The sequence below is a fragment of the Parasteatoda tepidariorum genome, chromosome 2 (genome assembly GCF_982258835.1).
Source record: "Parasteatoda tepidariorum strain Cologne lab strain chromosome 2, Ptep-v5.0, whole genome shotgun sequence".
Classification (NCBI taxonomy): Eukaryota; Metazoa; Arthropoda; class Arachnida; order Araneae; family Theridiidae; genus Parasteatoda; species Parasteatoda tepidariorum.
In genome coordinates, this window is record NC_141756.1 from 93,401,574 (window position 1) to 93,422,873 (window position 21,300).

The 21,300-nt window shown below is 26.7% G+C and overlaps 1 protein-coding gene across 1 annotated transcript in view; it reads left to right on the top strand.

The window, feature by feature from the left end:
- Window positions 1-20,991, top strand: part of LOC107440764 (adhesion molecule nephrin-like) — a 213,430-nt gene extending 192,439 nt beyond the window's left edge. Inside the window, exons 11-12 of the mRNA XM_043044524.3 lie at window positions 10,768-10,842; window positions 20,139-20,991. Of these exons, the coding sequence (XP_042900458.1) occupies window positions 10,768-10,842; window positions 20,139-20,182 (119 nt within the window). The 3' untranslated portion in view covers window positions 20,183-20,991. The remainder of the gene's footprint in view (window positions 1-10,767; window positions 10,843-20,138) is intronic.
- Window positions 20,992-21,300: the final 309 nt, after the last annotated feature.

Genomic DNA, 21,300 nt, shown 5'->3' on the forward strand with positions numbered 1-21,300 from the left:
TTTTCGTAAAATATTAAAGGTTTAAAGGGGCTTGACTTATACACCGATACAGACGCATGTTGATGCATTACATATCTATGCTGTATGAACTAAACATTTTTAAGTAGTATTACATTTCAAATTAGGCGAAACACCTTTCTATTATTCTAAATCTTAAACAATGAATTCATAAGAAATATATCGTTACTCTGTTCAGTACATTTTTAGACATATTTCATGAAAACACAGAAAGTAATTATATACTTGAAAAAAATATTTTCAGGTTGGATAAATAAGTATAAAATACTTACTTTCATCTATTTTTGGTTATAATAATAACGTTACGTAGATAGCGTAGATTTGTACGTTCATTTTTTAGGTTATCATCTAAACAATAATTCATTTTTCTGAAAAACTTTCACACCATAATATAACTTATTTTTAAAATCATTTGCTAAGAGTATTAAAAAGTAACCGTCCTATTTGCACTTTGTAATCTCATGTTTATTTGTAAGAAAACTAATGTAATGTACTGTATATTGATATTTTCTCCATGAATTTATTGTTTGAGAGAAACTAATGTCCTAATATAATATAATTTTCTTACATAATTTTTTCAAAGAAATAAGTTGTTATAGCGTTAATTTTATTTGATAGCAAGATGTGTTGCATATATAGGGACATATTGCTATTTATATAATAATTAGTTTTTTATAACATCAACTCGGCTTTTCAAACTCCTAAAACTTTACGAAAAAACAGGAAATGGATTATAGTTTCAGTAATAAAGTCGGACTTTCGTTGATTGTAAAATATCGATGCATCATAAGTAATGAGATAGATATTAATAACTCGGAATCGATTTACCTATTTCAAAAAATATGTTAAACTTAATAATCTCATTTTTATTTGTACATACTTCGATATATTTTGATTTTTTTCTTTTTGGTAGAACAACATGCATATCTATGGTCCTTTTGATTAAAAAAAATTATTTTGTGATATTTATATATATTTTTTTACAATAATTTATGTCTACTCTTATCGCGAGGCAAAATTGTAATATTTTTGCAAAATTGAGTCCTGAATAAAATGTACGTATGTTGTCAAAGCTTAAATTCTAGATATGTGTTGAATCCCCCTTTTAACTTATGCAATTTTGTACAATTTATTTTGAGATATATATATATTTTTTTGCAATAATTTATGTTTATTCTTATTACGAGGCAAAATTATAATATTTTTTCAAAATTGAGTCCGGAATTAAATTTACATATGTTGTCAGAGCTTTAATTCTAGATATGTGTTATATTCCCCTTTTAACTTATGTAATTTTTTTACAATTTATTTTGATATATATATATATATATATATATATATATATATATATATATATATATATATATATATATATATATATATATATATATATATATATATATATATATATATATATATAATATATATATATATATATATATATATATATATATATATATATATATATATATATATATATATATATATATATATATATATATATATATATATATATATATATATATATATATATATATATATATATTTGCAATAATTTATGTTTATTTTTATCACGAGGCAAAATTAGAATATTTTTTCAAAATTGAGTCCTGAATTAAATTTACATATGCTGTCAGAGCTTTAATTCTAAATATGTGTTATATCCCCCTTTTAACTTATGTAATTTTGTACAATTTATTTTGATATATGTATATATATATATATATATATATATATATATATATATATATATATATATATATATATTTGCAATAATTTATGTTTATTCTTATCACGAGGCAAAATTATAATATTTTTGCGAAATTGCCCCCTGAATTAAATTTCAACTTATGTTGTCAGAGCTTCAATTCTAGCTATGTGTTATATCCCCCTTCTTAACTTCACTAATAAATAAGTTCAGTAAATAAATAGTAAGGCAATAATTTTTCACTATAATTCACATTAATTTATGCGCAATGATTAAGAATTTTTGATTCATACTTTTATTCCAGCTCTGTAAAACCAGAGTCAATATCAGCTAGTATTCTATTATTGAATAATTAAATTAATCACTTAAAATTAAAATACCAGATAAAACCGCTAACATATCTACGTTTTCAGCAGATGCTCTTTTAATTTGTTAACATATCTTTAAAAATAGATCCCGCTTCAGAATGTTCAAGAAATCAGCACAATAACAATTTCTTAAAGAGATATCGACGTTCATTATTCGCTTTATCAGCTGTAAGTGACGTGATTTATCTCAGGGTGGGTTTTTGACGTTATTATCTTTGATATCTTTGAACCATTTTGCAACCATTATATATTTATTTTAAACAAATGGTATTGGGGACATGGAGACAAACAACCATAAGATTCAGTATAAAATATTCTGCAGAACAGGATGGACTAATTAAATAATAATGAAAGAAAACATAAAATATCAGTTTGCAAATATGCTTAAACATTAAACTTAGGGGGTGATCCATATTCATTAAACAATTTTTAAATGTTTTAAAGGCGCTTATTTAATTATTTTAATTTGAAATAAGTTAAAGTTTAGAAGAAAAAGAACTAAATATTGATGTTAGATTTAGTACCTGAATCCTTAACCGAAAATTATGTTATCTTATTAGATCTTATGTTTTATTTGATTTTCCAGTTATTCGCCGTTCTTGTACATTTTTATTAGTGTAGATAAATAAACTATCGAGGTAGGTAATTTGATCCAATAATGGTTAGCTTCATACCTATGTAACAAATAAATCAACTGAGAATGCAAAGTAACTCATTATTTAGGTATTAGGGTATTAGGGTTTATCACCATGTTTGGTTTGGATTTGTTAAAACCTCCTTACGATTACATGCTGTGGAATAGAAATGATGTCTCTCACAGTGATAATACATATAAACTTTTATTTTATAAATGAATCAGAATAAAATCATTCTATTTTTTAGAATATATAACCAATAAAAATGCAATAGTTCTCATCTGATATAGCTCTCATCTTTAGATAGCAATGCTTATTTATTGACCACTTAAAAATTTGAAAATTATAATTATAATACGAATTGCTTTATTTTGATCGTTAACACAATGACTACAGTTCGTATAGTTTTTCTTGACAAAAACTTCGATGTAATTTTTTTTGTTGCACCGAAAAGGTTTGAAGATAATTCGAGGCAAAGTAATCTGTACTGAATGATTGAATTGATTTGTATATGGATAATTCAATCATAATCTTCAATCTTTGGGCCGGGTTTGAATATGGCTTACCTTATGCCTAGAGACAGAACTATGCCTAGATATTTTGAATGTAATTTATATATTTCGTAGTTTATGACTATAAAAATAATTTCGAATGATAAACGGAGAAAAATGATTCCGGTAAAATTTCCCTACTTATGGAATGATATTTCAGGCAAAAAAAATCATATTTCTGGTTAATAAAACCAAAATTTAAACCATTCATTTGATATTTTTTCAGTCCACATGGTAACAATTTACCGGAAATTCCGGGTATCAACATTAAAATTCTTATTACTACACATTTAGCAAAAAATAAAAAACCTGAGAAGAAATTTAACCGAATAAATGGTTATTATGCCATGTTCTAAAGTATCACAATAAAATTATCAAATTTTGCTACATTTGCCAAATGTTATCACAAACCACAATTTTACCAAAGATCATTGTGAAAAATTACTGTTTGGTGTTCCCATAGAGTCAGATACACGGTAAATTTTACCATATTCTGGTAGTTTTGGCCATACTTTTTTCTCAGCTCGAGAGAAAATAACGTAGCTATTACAAAACAATAAACAGAATAAACACAATAACAAAACAAAAAAAGAAAAGAAATCAAACTCTTATCTTCTATTTCAACATCCTAAGAGTCCTTACACAAAGCCGGGCATCTTAACATAAATGGTGCTTTTCCATGATCTCGTCCTTTCACACAGAGTGAAATTGGTGCTCACAAAATTGCTAATTTCGTAAAGGGGGATAGTTGAATAATATAAGTAGGATATATAAAGAAAACATGGAAAAAATTACAGAACAATGAAAAAAGGAAAATAATAATAAAAATAATAAAAATCCGGAAAAAAAGGATAAAAATTAATACAAATCCGTAAAATAAAAGATATAACCTTTTCATCAGCTCACACGATTATATCCGCAAAAAGGAGTGCTTTCTAATATTGCATCAATGTAGCCAAAGGAAAATATATCAATACAATAGTGTGAGGAGCCCTCAAAAAATTTACAAAAAATAGAACTCATTAAGTAAAAATATCACGTAAAAACAGAAAATAAAATGGAAAGAAAAAACAATATAAAACATAAAACGAAATCTATAAAGCGAGTAGGGAATTCAAATGAACTTATATGAACCGGAAACTTTTTAAGAATGATTTAGAATATTTTCGCAGCAAGATTGCCAGATTACAAAGTATGAAAACAGAAGCGCGAATTGAGGTAAAAGCGTAAGTAGAGGAGTTTTGTTTTATAGTGCATTCTTACTGCAGTACTGAAGTGCGTTTGATTTGTTAGTTACCAAGGATGGGCCTGAAAAGGATATGTGCAAGGCAATATTATACTGGATAATTTAAAGAAGTTGGATCTTAATATTTTTAGAAAATTTACTTTTATTTAAGAAAAATATAAAATAAAATAGAAAAGAGAAAGAAGCATGAATTGCCTGTTTTGAACATAATTTTAGACATGGATTTGCCCGAAATGGATTTTCACATGCTGAAAATTATATAAATTAACAAAGCAGTTTTTTAGTAAATTTATTTACAATAATATACAATTAATTCAATGATTTTATATAGAATTTAATTACGTTAGCTTTGTTTTTATCAAATTTTGAAAGAGTTTGTCGATTTGTTTTTTGGATAAATAAACATTACTACATACTCTTTTAATTCTCTTAATTTGATTAAAAAAGGTTTTTAAATAAATGTTCTTAGAAACATTAGAATTCCAAGTAATTAGTTTATTTATATTAAAACTAAAATAATTTCTTTTATCGTATAAATCAACAAAGCAAATATTTCTTTTATAATACCCAAATACAAAAATTTGAAATTAATATTATCATCATGATTACGAAGCAAGATTAATTCCTTCGGGTGAATATTATTAAATCAAATAGTATAATCTTGAAAATTAAAAGTAATTAAATCATCAGTAATTCTAAAAACAAATTTAATATTAAGAGTATGATTTTTTTCATAATAATGCAAAAATAAGTTAGCTAAGGGAGATGAAAAATTATATCCTACTGGTATTCCATCAGTTTGAATAAAAATATCTTTTAGCATTGTAAAGATAATTATTACAAAGATAAAAATTAGTTAGAATTTTCCAATAATCAAAATCGCAGTAATAATTCAAAAGGACATCTTTCAGTTTAGAAACAGGGGATGTTATTGAAAAGATCCTGGAAATTAAAAGTCGCAATAGAATTAATTTTATTATGTCTAATAAATCTATCTATCTATCTATCTATCTATCTATCTATCTATCTATCTATCTATATATATATATATATATATATATATATATATATATATATATATATATATATATATATATATATATATATATATATATATATATATATATATATATATATATATATATATATATATATATATATATATATATATATTATATATATTATATATATATATATATTATATATATATATATATATATATATATATATATATATATATATATTATATATATATATATATATATATATATATATATATATATATATATATATATATATATATATATATATATATATATATATATATATATATATATATATATATATATATATATATATATATATATATATATATATATATATATATATATATATAGGAAATATGTTTAGAAGAAATATGGGTATATGGGTGCGTTAACAGACCCTTCACAAATTTGTTTATCTTCATTATTATTTTGTTAACCGAATAAACCCTCCCCGGGCAGAAATCAAGAAAGATAGATGTAAACGAATTAAGTTTTGTCTTCGGCAGACGATTCTTCCTTTATTCATCCGAAATGAATATTCTGAGTTCAGTAGTATTGGCTAAATACCAAATATTTGTATGTTGCACCTCTAATTTAGAAGCAACAATTGCTGTTTATTTTTAAAAATTAAGTTTTTTTATTATAATTTTACAGTGCCGAGCATAATCTTGTATCTATTTACAATTTAAAAGCTCCTTGAAAAGGTTTTTTGCAATAAATGGACCCTGGTTGAAAGAATATATATATATATATATATATATATATATATATATATATATATATATATATATATATGTATTAAGCTAATGAATACATGGGAAATCGAGTTTATTTTTATTTAATTCACACATTTTAAACTTTTAATTATATTTTAATATTCCAAGTTAAAAAAATTTTAACAAATTATTAAAATAAACATAGTACGTATGTACACATCGATTGCTTGATTTTTCTTTATCCGATTTTTCTAAAAATTGCAATGGCTTTATAAAATGGTGACATTTTATTTCAAAAAGCAGGATGTACTTGACTTTCTTTCCTTAAAATCTTCTCGTTTTTCTTCAAATGGCTTGTTTCTCTTTTTTTCTTCTTCTTCTCCGTAACGAAACAAAAAGAACCCATGTTTTTACATGTCGCATAATTCAGTCATTTCCACAGTCTTTTGACGCACGCAATTTTGACTGAAGCGTTGAAAGGTTCCGTGCAAAAGATCACTCGTGGAGAAAAGAAAAATTTCTTTCATAACGTAATGGGATTTTTGAAAAAAAGTTTCGATGAATGTAAAAGTTTTCTGAATCTTGAGCTTTAAAGTAAATCTTTTGTTTCAGAGAAATATTTTTCCCATCAAGCTCAGCACGATCTTAAAGATTTTGTTTTAAGGATTGTTCCTGCTCTTTTATTATAATCATAATTCTTGACATAATTGGAAAGGGGAAGTAATTATATCCAGGTTTTGTTATTAATATATATATTCAGATGGATTTCGCCGATCATTAATAAAGCTCAAAACTTAGTTCATTAAAGTGAATTTTTTTTGTTAATAACTAGGAACAAATATTTAAGTGATGTAAAAGCTGGAGAATATGTTTGAAGCAAAGATTTAACTTTACCCCTTGCTTAGTAATGCTATATATATTTTTCCTAGGCATGTACAATATTGAAATATAATTCTGCAGGCCAAATTATATTTTTGTTGTTAGTAAGATTGATGTCGGATAGTGTATAAAAAGTTGTGTATAATAGCGATGTATGATGATCTATGCAATGATAATTGTATAGTGTGTTAAATTTCAATAGAATAATAGCGCAGTAGTAAATAATTCCTATGACTTGCAACACTTTTAAATATAATTATTATAAACAAAAAATATAGTTAGTACGAGTGTGATTGTGTGTTGTATAAAAATATGCGTACAATAATTTTGTATGATTATCTATGCAGTGATAATTTTATAATGCGATAAAATATAATAGAGTAATAACTAGTCCCATGACTTATTGTAAAATAATTAAATATAATTCTTATGAACAAAATATATTTTTATTGTTAGTACGATTGCAATTATTTATTGTATAAAAATAGTGTATAATATTGATGTATGATAATCTATGCAGTGATAATTGTTAGTGTGGTAAAATATAATAGAATATAGCTATTCACATGATTTATTGTAAAATAATTAAATATAATTACTATAAACAAAATAATTTTTTATTGTTGGTAGGAGTGTGATTGTGTAGTGTATAAAAAGTAGTGTATAATAGCGATGTATGATAATATATGCAGTGATAATTGTATAGTGTGGTAAAATATAGTTGAATAATAGCTTAATAGTAAATATTTCCCATGACTTGCAAAACATTTAAATCAGGGTTGGCTGGTTTTTGACATGTGACAGTATTTGACGGTTTGAACCATGGTTTAAACCGTCACGTCGAAAACCTCACTGTCAAAAATGTCAAAAGCCTATATTCATATGTGAAATTTAATTAATGCATAAAATTTATATATTTTTTATAAAGGATAGTGTTTCTAAATATGTTCTAGAAAAAATAAATTTAAAATTTTGAAGAAACACAATGGAAATATATAATGGAATATTTTGAAGTAACCAATGTGCATATAGGAGCAATGTGTAATATAGGAGCAAATGAACTAGACTATTGAATTTTGAATTAAATTTCTACTTCCATCATTTTTATTTTGATTATGTAGTGTGATGCATGTTCTAATTTTTAAAATTATGTGTTTAATTAGGATAATTAAAAAATTTCCATAATAATTTGTTTAAATATTTCATGGATCAGTGACTGTAATGTTCTTCTGTTTAGTTTGACTTTTGTGATTGGTTGTTAGTTTTTCAGAAAAATCAGTAATTCTGAATTTTAAATCTTCAATTTTTTTAAATTCATAGTTAACATAAGACAATACAAATTTAAGTGCTTTCTGTTAAATACACAGAGTAGTTAGTGTCAATTTACAGTATATTCAGCCTATTCATTTACTATGCTGAAAATTTAGTTTATCCAAATACTTGTGAATTTTATTTTGCTGAATACTATATAGTTTTGTTGAATATCTAAATATTCAGCTGTTGAGTAATTACTTCTTGCTTTCAAGATATGCATTATTTGTATTCTTAATACAAGTGGAGAAAAAAAATTAAGAGATAAAAATTGTTTTAAAATGATAAGTGTAATAATTATAAATAAATATAATAAACAATATGAATTATATTTATCATTATTCATAAATATAACTTCTTTTAAATTCAAATTAACATACCGGATAATAAAGATATTCGGTAAAACATTAAAAAAAAAGTTTTATACACTTGTATCATATTTGTATTTATACAACATAACTTGTAAGTTCCTTATAAATATTAGTTATATGTTACTTATATGTTAAAAGTGCATAGTAATAAACTTTTAATTTTCTTAAATATCAAAAAAAAATTTTTTTCAAAATATAAATATTTAAACAATTTTTGTGCAAAATTTTTCTGCACGTGCATTTGAATATAAATTTCTGAGATTTTAAATCTGTTATTTTACCTTAATTTTAATTAAAAAATATTTTAAAACCTGCTGATTACCTATAGTATAATTAAATTTTAATATAATGCATGACAACTGTTGGTAGTTTTGAAGTTTATATATTTTCTTGGCAAACTTCAGTTTTTGACGGTTTAAACCAGTATTAATCCCTTGTCATGTCAAAAACCACTTTTTGACGTCAAAAACCCAACCCTGATTTAAATGTAATTCCTATAAACAAAATTTTTTTTTATTGTTAGTACGAGTGTGATTGTGTAGTGTATAAAAAGATGTGCACAATAATGTTGTATGATATTGTATACGATAAGTGTAATTTTATAGTATATTTCACCATAAAGCACTTAATAAAAATATAGTCAAAACAACCTGAATATGGTGAAATATGCGGCACTATAGAGCCACGGAAAGGCTCGGTAATTTTTACTTATGCTCTTTTTTAATTACTTTTGGTTATATTAACACTAAAATATGGTTTCTTAATATGTGATATAATTTGATAAATATAGTAATTTAATCATGATGCCTTAAAGCATGGCAAAAAAAATTTCTTTTAAATTTACTTTTTAGTTTTGTATTTTTTGCTAAATATTTGCTAAACAGAACCATGTTTTTGAAAACCAGAATTCCAGGTAAGCCTTTACCATATGAACAGAAATACCACTAAATAAATGGTTCAAATACCGTATATTTTAGTTTTATTAACCAGAACTAAGTTTCTTTTTTCAATTATTATAATGTTATCAACCTTTTTACTTTTTTAAACAAAATATTCAGGTCTTAAATGTCATTACCATTCAGTACATTTTAATAATTTCTCCGTGTATATTAGAATAATTATAATTATTTCTCTAGCCTTGTAAGATATACAAATATATTTCCTGTTAACAATACAACATTTTGGTTGCATGAGTCTTAAATTCATTAACATTATAATTTAGTCGTATATTTCCAGTGCAATTAATTTAATATTAAAATTTAAAGTAAAAAGGCTGATTACATTTTTAATTTAATTTTGTTTTTTTCTAGATTTCTGTGAACTAAAAGAATGTTCAAATGTTCGTTATTTAAATTCTTCAATGAAAACTATTAAAGTAAAATCTATATTTTAAAGGAATTTTTTAAAAGCCGAGGAAAATGAAGAGAAAAAGCTGCAGCTAATTGGGCGTGAAGCTAAAATTTTAAACCATACCGTAAATAATTATTTGGGTTTTAAAATGGATAAACAGTTAATATATTTGAAGAAAGTATTTAACTTAATAAATAATCGGATATCCTTCTGTATTTTTTTACAATAACATAGAAACTTCACATAGGGTTAAGCAATTTTGAAGCTGAAGCAAAAAGAATCAAGATTTTTTTCAATTCAACAATTTTCTAATCCATGCTTCTGTAAGGTTGTAGATTTTGAATTTAAGACAATTTATGCGAAAATAGTATAAATTTAAGGAGTATTTCATGAAAATTATATAGGTACTACAGTTAATGCCATTTAATATTACGAAATGTTTTGTTATTTATATCAATATACAAACAAAATATTCAGTTTTGATTTATAGTTTAAATTAGAACTCATGTATCTTATTTTACGTTAGATACCTTTAAAAGTTCTGATTTCTTTTAATTTTGTCATTTAGGTAAAGAACTGCCAAAGCAAATTCATTTTAAGAAAAACTTTTCCAAGAGCATTAAAGAAAATAAGAACTACATAGGTAAAATACTTTTACTTTTTAAATATTTTTTTAATCAAATATATTGTTTTTTTAAGTTTGTATATGTAAATATGTTTACTTAGATAACTTCATTACAGAAAATTAGAACTAAATAGCTAAACATTTCTGCGTTTTGAAAAAAATTACAATTTTAGTTAGAGTGCATGTAAACACTTCACTTACATAACTCCATTAAAGAAATTAAGAACTACGAAAAAGTATTTTTATATTTTATAAATATTCTTACATTTTATAAATATTTTTATATTTGATAAATATTCTTATATTTTATAAATATTCTTATATTTTATAAATATTTTTTTATTTTATAAATATTCTTATATTTTATAAATATTTTTTTTTATTTTATAAATATTCTTATATTTTATAAATATTTTTTTATTTTATAAATATTCTTATATTTTATAAATATTCTTATATTTTATAAATATTTTTTATATTTTAAAAATATTTTTATATTTTATAAATATTTTAATGTTTTATAAATATTCTTATATTTTATAAATATTTTTATATTTTATAATGAAATTATAAAAAATTTAATTTTTAAATAATGCATGTATAAAAACATGTTGCTTCCATGACTCAATTAAATCCATTATCTTATTTTTAACGGAATTTAAAGGTTTTTTTGTTTGCTATAGCTACTTGCTACATGATTTCTATTTAATGCCAATACAGTTAAACTAATATACAAATAAACTGATTTCAAAGATGCTAAATACAATGATGTCCGTACATTGTAAAACGGTCATCATCATATTGCACAATGTTTACGATATAATTTATTGCCTACTCAAACAGTCCACTGCTGCAATTCCCCTCTAAACAGCTTATCTTATAATTGGCTTAAAATCATTTCAGTGTCCTCTTATTGGTTACGGAATTGATTTAAATCACTATTCTTGTTAATTGCGTCAAGTTTGATGTAGTCTTCACGATTAGCCTTTAATTTGATGCGCAGTGCATGGAATTTAACATTGCAATTTGAGAAAATTATTTTCCCTTTGCCCTGTTATAGGAAATGTGATCCTATGTATCCTATGTGATCCTATGTATAAATGTATCCTGTTCTTTACTAGAACAATTAAAGTACAAAATGTTAATAGTTTTACTAGAAAGGTTAATTTAAGTTTATAATGATTTAAAGGGAGCCGATGTGGCATATATCAATAATGCTATAGCTGGCTTTTTCGATGTATCTTTTCTAAAAAAAAAATTTATGATACCGCTGTGAAAATTTTTAGGGATATTTGAGATTATAACTGTTGTATGTTGTGGTAATGCCTCAGCGTTGAAAGGAATATTTTTGCGCCAATATGATGGAACTTTTTAAAAAAGTGAAAGTTTTCAGTTTATAATTTTTTTTAGAATTCTGTTAAAGATATGTGTTGACAGTTATCACAGTGTAAAAATCTAACTGTAAATAATCTGTGGAAAAACTGAATCAGTATTTTATTTTGGTGCTCAGAAAAAGCACATCGAAAAAGGTCCATTTAACTACGACTTAAAAAACCAAATCTAAGTAAACCAAAAGTAGCTTTAAAGACAAAAGCTACTTTTTTATTATAACTTGATAATCCTCGCAGTTCAATAAAAAAAATTGGTGGTACTTAAATTTTTTTACAGAGATTGGGACAATACCGTAAACCGGGGCGAGTCTACCCATTTTTTCAGTTTGTCAACTTTCAAGTGGTCAAACTTTTGTAAATATTAAAGAAAAAAGACTTTTAATAGGTGTTTCGGAATCGCTATTTATCCCTCTTTAAAGCTGTGAAATCGATTTTAGAAAATATTAACAGTTACGCTGTTACTGTATATTTTTATAGAACTGCTGACAAATCTCTCGTATGGGGCGAGTCTACCCATTCTACTAAAATGAATGTTAACATTGTAAATAATCAAATTTTACTACTAAATTGTTATTTTAGTTACTATATAGGGTATTTATGAAGTAAAATTCATAACTTTATTATATATTCCATTTTTTTATTCATAAAATAACACAAATTGAGTATTTGATCGATTATCACATTTTGATCACAGTTTTGTTTTTATAATCATTAACATTATAAAATAACATTTTTTTCTGATTATTGTTGATAAAAATAAATTAAAATTAATATAAATTTACAATTAAATAATTAATAAATAATAATAATTAAAGATTATTAACAAAATCATGGCATTTTTTTGTAACATTTAAATCCATTTATTTTGCGAATATAATTTCGAACCATCTGTAATAATAAATAATAATTTATTTAACTTGCATTAAATAAAAAAAAGTTAATTTTGTAACATAAAAATTTAAAAAAATAGGTAAAATAAGCATATTTTATATTTACATTTATGTTTAACCTATAAATTTTCTTATTAATGATAAATTTATCAATGCAGAATTAAAATAATATACTCAAATTCATTTAAAATGACTTAATTTTAATACAAACAAAGTTCTAAATTATATTATTATGCTTTATTAAAACTAAATACGAATGGGTAGACTCGCCCCGCGAATTCTGGCTTTTTGTTTACAACAGCAAAACTTACATTCTTTCTGTTTTTTTTCGTATAAAATTAATGTAATCTTAGTCTTAGATAAGTTTATCACTTAACCAAAGTGAAAATAGTAATAATAATAATATACTTACGGAGCACCAACTAAAAGTTTGCTGATTTTCAATACAAATCTCTCAAAAGACGTTTGAAGAGGTCGCTTAAAAAGACACCAAATAAATAAAAACGGATCAAACTACTACAGCGCCATCTTCCTTAGAGTCTGAACTAAGTCCTCCATCGGTAAAAAATTTTTTATTTGTAATTTAAAGTAGTGAAAATTAAATAAAACTAAAATGGGTAGACTCGCCCCTGGATGGGTAGACTCGCCCCGGTTTACGGTACTTTTATTATGAAAAGTAACAGTGTTATGCCTAGAATTTTATAAATGCTTGGAGTTTTTGCATTCAGCTCCTATTAACCTATTTTTTTTATAACCACTGTTGAATAGCCGACCAAAGTTTGAGTTTATGTCTACTAATGTTCAACTCCGTAGTCTTGTAATTTTGAACCCAATTCTGAAGACTAAGAAACTCCTGGATCAAGTATTAGGAAAAAATTTACCTATGTGAAGAGCTTTTGGATTTAATTAACTCACATTCGCGTTACAAGGCGAGGAAAACCTTAAAAACCTCACGTGGTAAGCCTGACGGTCAGGGGACGCTAATTCATGATCCGTTTATCACTGAGGATATTTTTCGTCAGCACTCTGGTCGGTGCGTTTTGGTTGCGGGACTCGTATCAACCAGCAATCACTTGGATTTGAACCCGGGTCACGTCAGTGTGAGATAAGTGCTCTAGCACCCGCGTGGCATTGATTCCACAAGGTGCTAATAGGTAGTCTGATGTATCTGGTACCAAGCGCTCACCAACTGGTCCTACAATTCCCTCACATTGCGAGGGGGTAGTGTGGCAGCACGAATTTGGTTTTCCAAGTAGGACCACAAATCCTCTATTGGATTAAGGTCAGGTGAATTTGGGGGCCAAGACATGACTTGAAAGTCACTGAAATGTTCCTCGACGATTCAACCCTTATGACATGGTGCATTATCCTGTTGGTAAACGCCATCCCCCTCAGGAAAAACTGTTGCCATGAATGGGTGAACCTGGTCTGATACTATGCTCAAGTAGCTTATGGACGTCAGGGATTGTTCTATGAGGATAATAAGGATAATATATATATATATATATATATATATAATCAAGTACTCAGCAAAAATTTGCTGAGTTCACAACCGTAATTTAATATTTTCGCTTAACAAATGGGCGGATATATCAAATACTATTTTTGTTTGCATCTCATTGTGCAAGAAGCTGATCATTAAGCTATAAATCATGTAACAGATTTATTTAACTGTAATTTATTACAGTATATTAACGTTATTTGCACAACAATAATAATTGTAAAATGGTTAATAAGATTTGACGAACTTTTTAGCTAGCTTTATTTTAAAATGTAGCTCAGAACTACATAATAATAATAATACAAAAACACAACATTTCTCCTAATTTTAAACTCGAAAATTCAATTGAAAACGTAATAATAGCAGTACACGAAAAAAACTTTTAAATTAGGGATACAAGTATCTTTATAAAAAAAATAATACCAATATGACTTTTATTAGTTTTATGCTGATGGCAATCAAAACAATATGGAAATGAATGAGGAAAAACTGAATCCTACCACGTGATTTTCAGGTCAATAAAAATGTACGGACAACAATGTAAAACTGGTACACCATCATTAAATATACTCAAAACAAGATAAAAATTTCAACTAACTTTAGCTGGTGAGTTTAGTTGTAATAATTCCGAAGACAGCATTATTAAAAATTATTACTTTTTCTCACTCATGCGTTCTGAATTTTGATTGGCTGTTTTGTGCGTTACTAACCGCAAGTCTTTTGTAATTGGCTATGTGTTATCATTTCACTCTCTTCATATATTATATAAAGATATATATATTAGTTGAAGTAGAAATAAAAACATAAATACTATTACTATTATTACACGACAAAGTTTATCTCTCTTTGAAATGAATAACTTAAGAACAATAAGACCTAATAATATAGAAAGAAATAACTTGAGAATATAGAAAGAATTAAGAATATAGAAAGAAAGCACGATTCACAAATAATAAATGAAATAGAATATTTCCAAAGGAAATTTAATTTATTTCTTTCAAGTTTATCTCATTTTTCATCTTATCGCTACTCCTTGGAATTTGGTTAGAATAAGAAATTGAAGTTTTCAATGTCTTTTAAAGCTAATATCTGAACAACAATAAGATTTTTCGAAATATAACCTTATTCAGTTTTGTATCGCTCTACAATAAAGAGTTTCGTGTGGAAGCAAAAACTATTTAGATGGATTACATTTATACATTGTAATGTCGTTACATAAATATAAAATCTAAAATTTCAAAGTACAATGAATTTCTTTATTTATTGGGGTAAGGTTGAAAAGAGTATTGAAATAAATTTTGTATCTCAGAAATGCTAAACTTAAAAACAATATTTTATTTTCAATGAGTGGGATGGCTTTGAACTTGATAATATCAATATTTTTTTTTTAAAAAAAAGAAACATCTCTAAATCGAAAAGACAAGTTTTATTTCATTTTATTTTCTAGCTAACTTTTTTACGGATAGCAATCTACGTACACTCTCTAGAAAATCGGTTGATGCAGAATTAACCTTTTCACTAAAGAAATATAACGGGATATTGCAAAAAAAAATATTTTACAGTTCCGAATTTTTATTTTACTGTCATAAGTCATAATAAGATAAATAAAATACGAGGTATACTGCCAGGGGTTTAATAATTTTAGGTCCACATGCGTGGAACTCAGGTTTTCACGAAGTAAAATAATATAAATATTTGAAACGTTAAATTGCATCTTAAGTGAGAACAAACAGACATAAGCTTGTATTATTGTCTATTTAAATTCATTGATGAATAGATTTAATGATTGTTTGGAGAAATTAAATTTTAAAAATACGAAATTTTCTTAGATTGAAATACTAAATTTAAGTTTAATAGGCTTGTTACTAATTTTAAATATCCTCTGCACTTTTAGCTTATTTGAGGTCATCCCCTTTGAACCATTGAGAATGAGTTATAGAGCGTATAATATTAGATCATCAGATCACCCCGTCATATCAGATCTTTAGATTACTCGAATATCAGATCATTAGATTTGATCAAAAGTTATTCAGGGTGGTCCATTTTTTATTTTGCGCACTGTACACTAATATAAAGCAAGTAAGTAAAATACTCATCTCATAAAAATGTTAGTAAATACATGTAAAATTGGATATTTTAATAATATCAGATTTCACTTGACTACTACGTTGTCATAAATTGTCATTACATACCAAGGTGCCCATATGTGGACCTGCATGTTCTTGACTGTATTATTTTTTAAATATTAAATAAATGCAAAACTAAAAGCTTAATACAGATCACAGAACTAAGTCAAAAGAAAAAAATTATTTTCAGAATAAGTAATTGGTTACATTTTCAAACATGTGGATTTCGCATCATTCTTCGAAAATCATTTCTACCCAAATAATTTACATTTTATGGATGTATTGAAATCTCTGGAAAGCATAAACGTGCACAAATGTTTCAGTGAAGGTAAAACTATAAATTTTCTTATCGCTTGTTTTTGAAGCTAAGAAGTGAAGGTTCAATTATGTTGTTGTTGTTGCACGCTCCCATTGGCAAGCAGGTCCGTGACGTTATACACCCTCAAAAAATCCAACACCCTCAATGGATCATCTGCTAAATCCTGTTTGGTGAGCCTCGAGGATATGATATGGTGAAGCGAAGCCTGGTCTGAAGAACAGTTGTTACAAATTTCAAAGTTCTTGGATCCTTCCGAAAATTTTATTGATTTAAGATGACCTCTTCGAAAGCGGGCAAGAATAGCTTGTTCCTGTCTATTAAAACCTTGGGCCAGGGAGCCTCCAGGTCGAGAACACTGATACCATGGGTGCTTTGGAGGAACATTTCAAGTGTTCTCGTTTTTGTAATTTATTTTTGAGAGGATTTCCAAAAAAGTGAGGGGTGCCGACAGGACAGAGGCCTCGCAAGCACCAGCTTTAGCCAAAGTGTCCGCAGTCTCATTTACTTCAAGATCGAAGTGGGAAGGAATCCACTGCAGATGAATCTGATGCGAAATGGAAAGCCGTTTTAACTTTTTGGGTATTGACACTCCAGCACTATCTCTCACGCTTTGCCAATTGGTCAAGTGCTGTATTACACTTCTGCTATCAGACAGAACCCATATCTCATTTCCACGGGGAAGAAACACTAGAGAGTCAAGGGCTTCATCAATGGCTATTAGCTCACCGCGAAATACTGGGCAGTAGTCGGGATTTCTCTTCTAAATTTTTAAGCCATGGTCTAGCAATTTGATGTAAATTCCACTGCCATATCGGTTACATTCGTATCTAGTTCACTTATGTGGACCGAGGTAATGAAGAGCCTTTTAAGTTGCCACTCTGTACCATAATTTCGTTTAATTTGTTCGTTATTATTAATTCCGTTCATAAACTAAAATAAATTATATAGAAATCATTGTTTGACTTAGCACGACATCAAAATTGCAATAAATATGTGCTATAATACGGTTCCAAATATTTAGTATTATTTTTATGATCAAATTATTGAATTTGTTTTAAATATTAATTTTATTTAAATATTTAGAATCTAAACAATGATATAGAATAGCCATGTGCTGTTACCTTTCTAATTAAATTTTCATTTTCCCCGTGATCGATAACGCGAACTCGGTAACAGTGTCATCCAGTTTCAAAATAAAATTGAAAAATATATTCAAAACAGCTATCATTCACAAAAATTTATTAAAACCTAAATTCTGTATATAAACAAGCTCAATCTATTTTCAAATGCCAAACAACCAGCCAATTTATACAAAGTAAAATCAACACTTCTTACAATTTACTAAAAGCAATTCTGTAATACCAGTAAAACTATAAAAAAGTACAAAAAACTCTTATCCTTACGATTTTTATAAATAATTCTATGAAACCAGTAAAACTATAAAAAGTACAATATACTTCTCTTAAATTTGGGTAAAAACTAGAATTAAAAGTAAAATATCAGTTTACAATCCAGCCTTCCAAAATTGAACTCAAAGTTTTTAATATTAAAGTTAATGGTAAATCCAAGTTAAAACCAAACTTCTTGCGATCTCCACCGGTGCTGCTTTTGAATCCCTCGGAAAAAGTTAATTAGGATAGATAGTATTCAGATATTCGGATAGATCGGATGTAGTCAGATAGAAATCAGTTTATTTGTACTAGTACTAGTACTAGGATGTACTAGTTTCCGGGAGTGGAAAGAACTCTGTACCATAAAAGAACCTGACTCCGGTCCAACTCCTCTCACTAGTTAACTCATCGATTAGAGGTTCCGAGTCTGACTCCACCACACAGCGGCTCTGTCTAAAGCAATCTCCTGTCGTCTCTTGCTTAGTTAATCCAGCAGAGGCTCCGTCATACTTCCACCTGTCTCGGCTCCGCTCAACCACCTTTTTTAAACTCGTGCGGGCAACGCGGAAGAATTCTTCTCCGACCTCTTTACTCCCACGCGTAGAAGTGCAGTACCAGCGAACGAAACAACAAAAAAAAGGGTTAAATCAAAAAACAGTCAAATTAAATGCTTAAAAAAGTGATAGAAACTATAACAAACTGATATTTACAACAAACGACAAATTTCTATTACAGCCACTGTGAGAAAGAAGTATGGTTTAAATTACCAAAATATGTTAAAATTTCTGTCTCTATGGAAAAATCAAAAAGCGCGGTAATTTTTACAGAAGTACTTACTTAGGTAATGGTTTTCGTGAAAATAACATATGGTTTTACAATATGGGGTATGATTTGGTAATTTTATCATGTTACTTTAGGGCTTGGTACAAAAACTATTTTAAATTCACTTTTCATTTTTGTATTTTCACTAAATATACGGTAATAAGAACAAAAATTTTGAATATCGGAATTTCCGGTAAACCTTTAAATTACCAAAAGTATGGTTTAAATACCTCATATTTTGGTTTTCTGAACCAGATTTAGGATTTTTTTTTTTACCAGAAATGTCATTACCTTATAGTAAGGTCTTTTACCATATTTTTTACAGTCTTTTACCATAGGTCTTTTACTATATTGCGATGTACACATATATTTCTGTTACAGTTCTTGTTGTAGCGAATTCTTTTTACATTTATACAATCCCATGTTTATAAGACTCAAATTATTTACGATATAGCTGTACTATGGGTGGATCTTTTCATGACAATTTTTGTTTCACCTCATAGGTAATTTAAAGTGAATTTCAAGAATAAAACATGAAGCTCCGGAGCTAAGTTTCAAATTACAAACAAATAAGGGTAGGATAACTTCGCGATTACTTACTCCTGAGTAATCTCGCCATAATTCATTTGCGTTTTGATATTTTGAAACAAAAATCAGTATTTTAAAACTTTGTTGACTCTTGGCTTACCTATATCGACTTTTTCCGTGACTTAAATTTTAAATTACTGATGTAGGTGAAGCAGAATTCACCATAGAGTGTTTCTCCGCGGTATAGCTTCCTCTAAAAATCTGTGCCAATAATTGTAGACATTTCACCAAACTATGTATCCTTACATGCTTTTAGAATGTGATTAAATCTATTTACCTTTTACAGATCGTCTTCCTGAAGGCTTTGAGAAGAGAGCTCCGTGTATTTAAAAGACCTTCCAATCATAAATATCTTCATATAAAATGTAACTTATAGTGTTGCTTTAAGGAGAACTCCTCCAGACTGAAAGTCTGGGGCTTTCGTCTGCTATGGTAACAAGTGAGAGCACATTTCTAATTGGGGTGAAATGAAGGAAAGAAGGGTGTCGATTGGTTTGCTCATGACGACCTACACTAAGATTAAGATAAAACTATTCACCCCACACCCCTATTCGAAGTAAACTTTCCTCGTAACCATAGTACCCGCCACGACGTGAGACGAGTGTCTGGAGGAGTTCTCCTGAAAGCCGCAATATACATTGTTTGTGATTGTAATGTACAAATATTTCAGGTCAATTTACTGGAAATATAGGATAATATGTTGCAATTAATGTGAATACCGTGAAGTTTTTCGTATTTGCAGTTGAAAGAACAGTGTTTAATTTTAAACACTATTTTATTTTGACGCATTATATTCTTCAAAATAATGTGTTTTGTTTTGTAAATAAGATTATATGCTTTAAAATATGCATGTCATTATCCACTCGAAAAGCTACGGTGAAATTTAAGTGATAAATAATTTTATTGTCGTATTTATGAAGGTATTTTATATTTCATTGAAAAGATAATTGTTCGAAATTTATTGTTTGAAATTTAACTTAGTTTATTGTACATATTTAAGTATTAATTGTATTAAAATCTTCATTTTGAAAATTAATAACTAGAAAAAGGAAATAAAATGATATTGAAGAAATCAGTGCTGCATTTAACCCATAATTCATCTTTTCATATTTCAAATAAAAGTCATTATTTTTTGTAAACTTGCATTTTTATTTCCATTCCATTTTTATTCCACCTTATTGTATTTATATCAATGAATGAATATTCAGTAAAAAAAAACTAAAATATTTAAAAAAAGTTTCAAAGAAACTCACAAACAGATTTGGAAAACAAGGAAGATGAGATTTATCAAAGCGAAGTTGATTTTAAAATATGTTGGAAGGCACGCTGCAGAACGGCGTACTTAACTTTCTAAATTTAATGATAAACGTTGTGGCAACACAATGCTGTTTAGCAAAAGAAAGATAAAAAACTTAAATGTTTACGATTTATTTATTTTTAATACAACT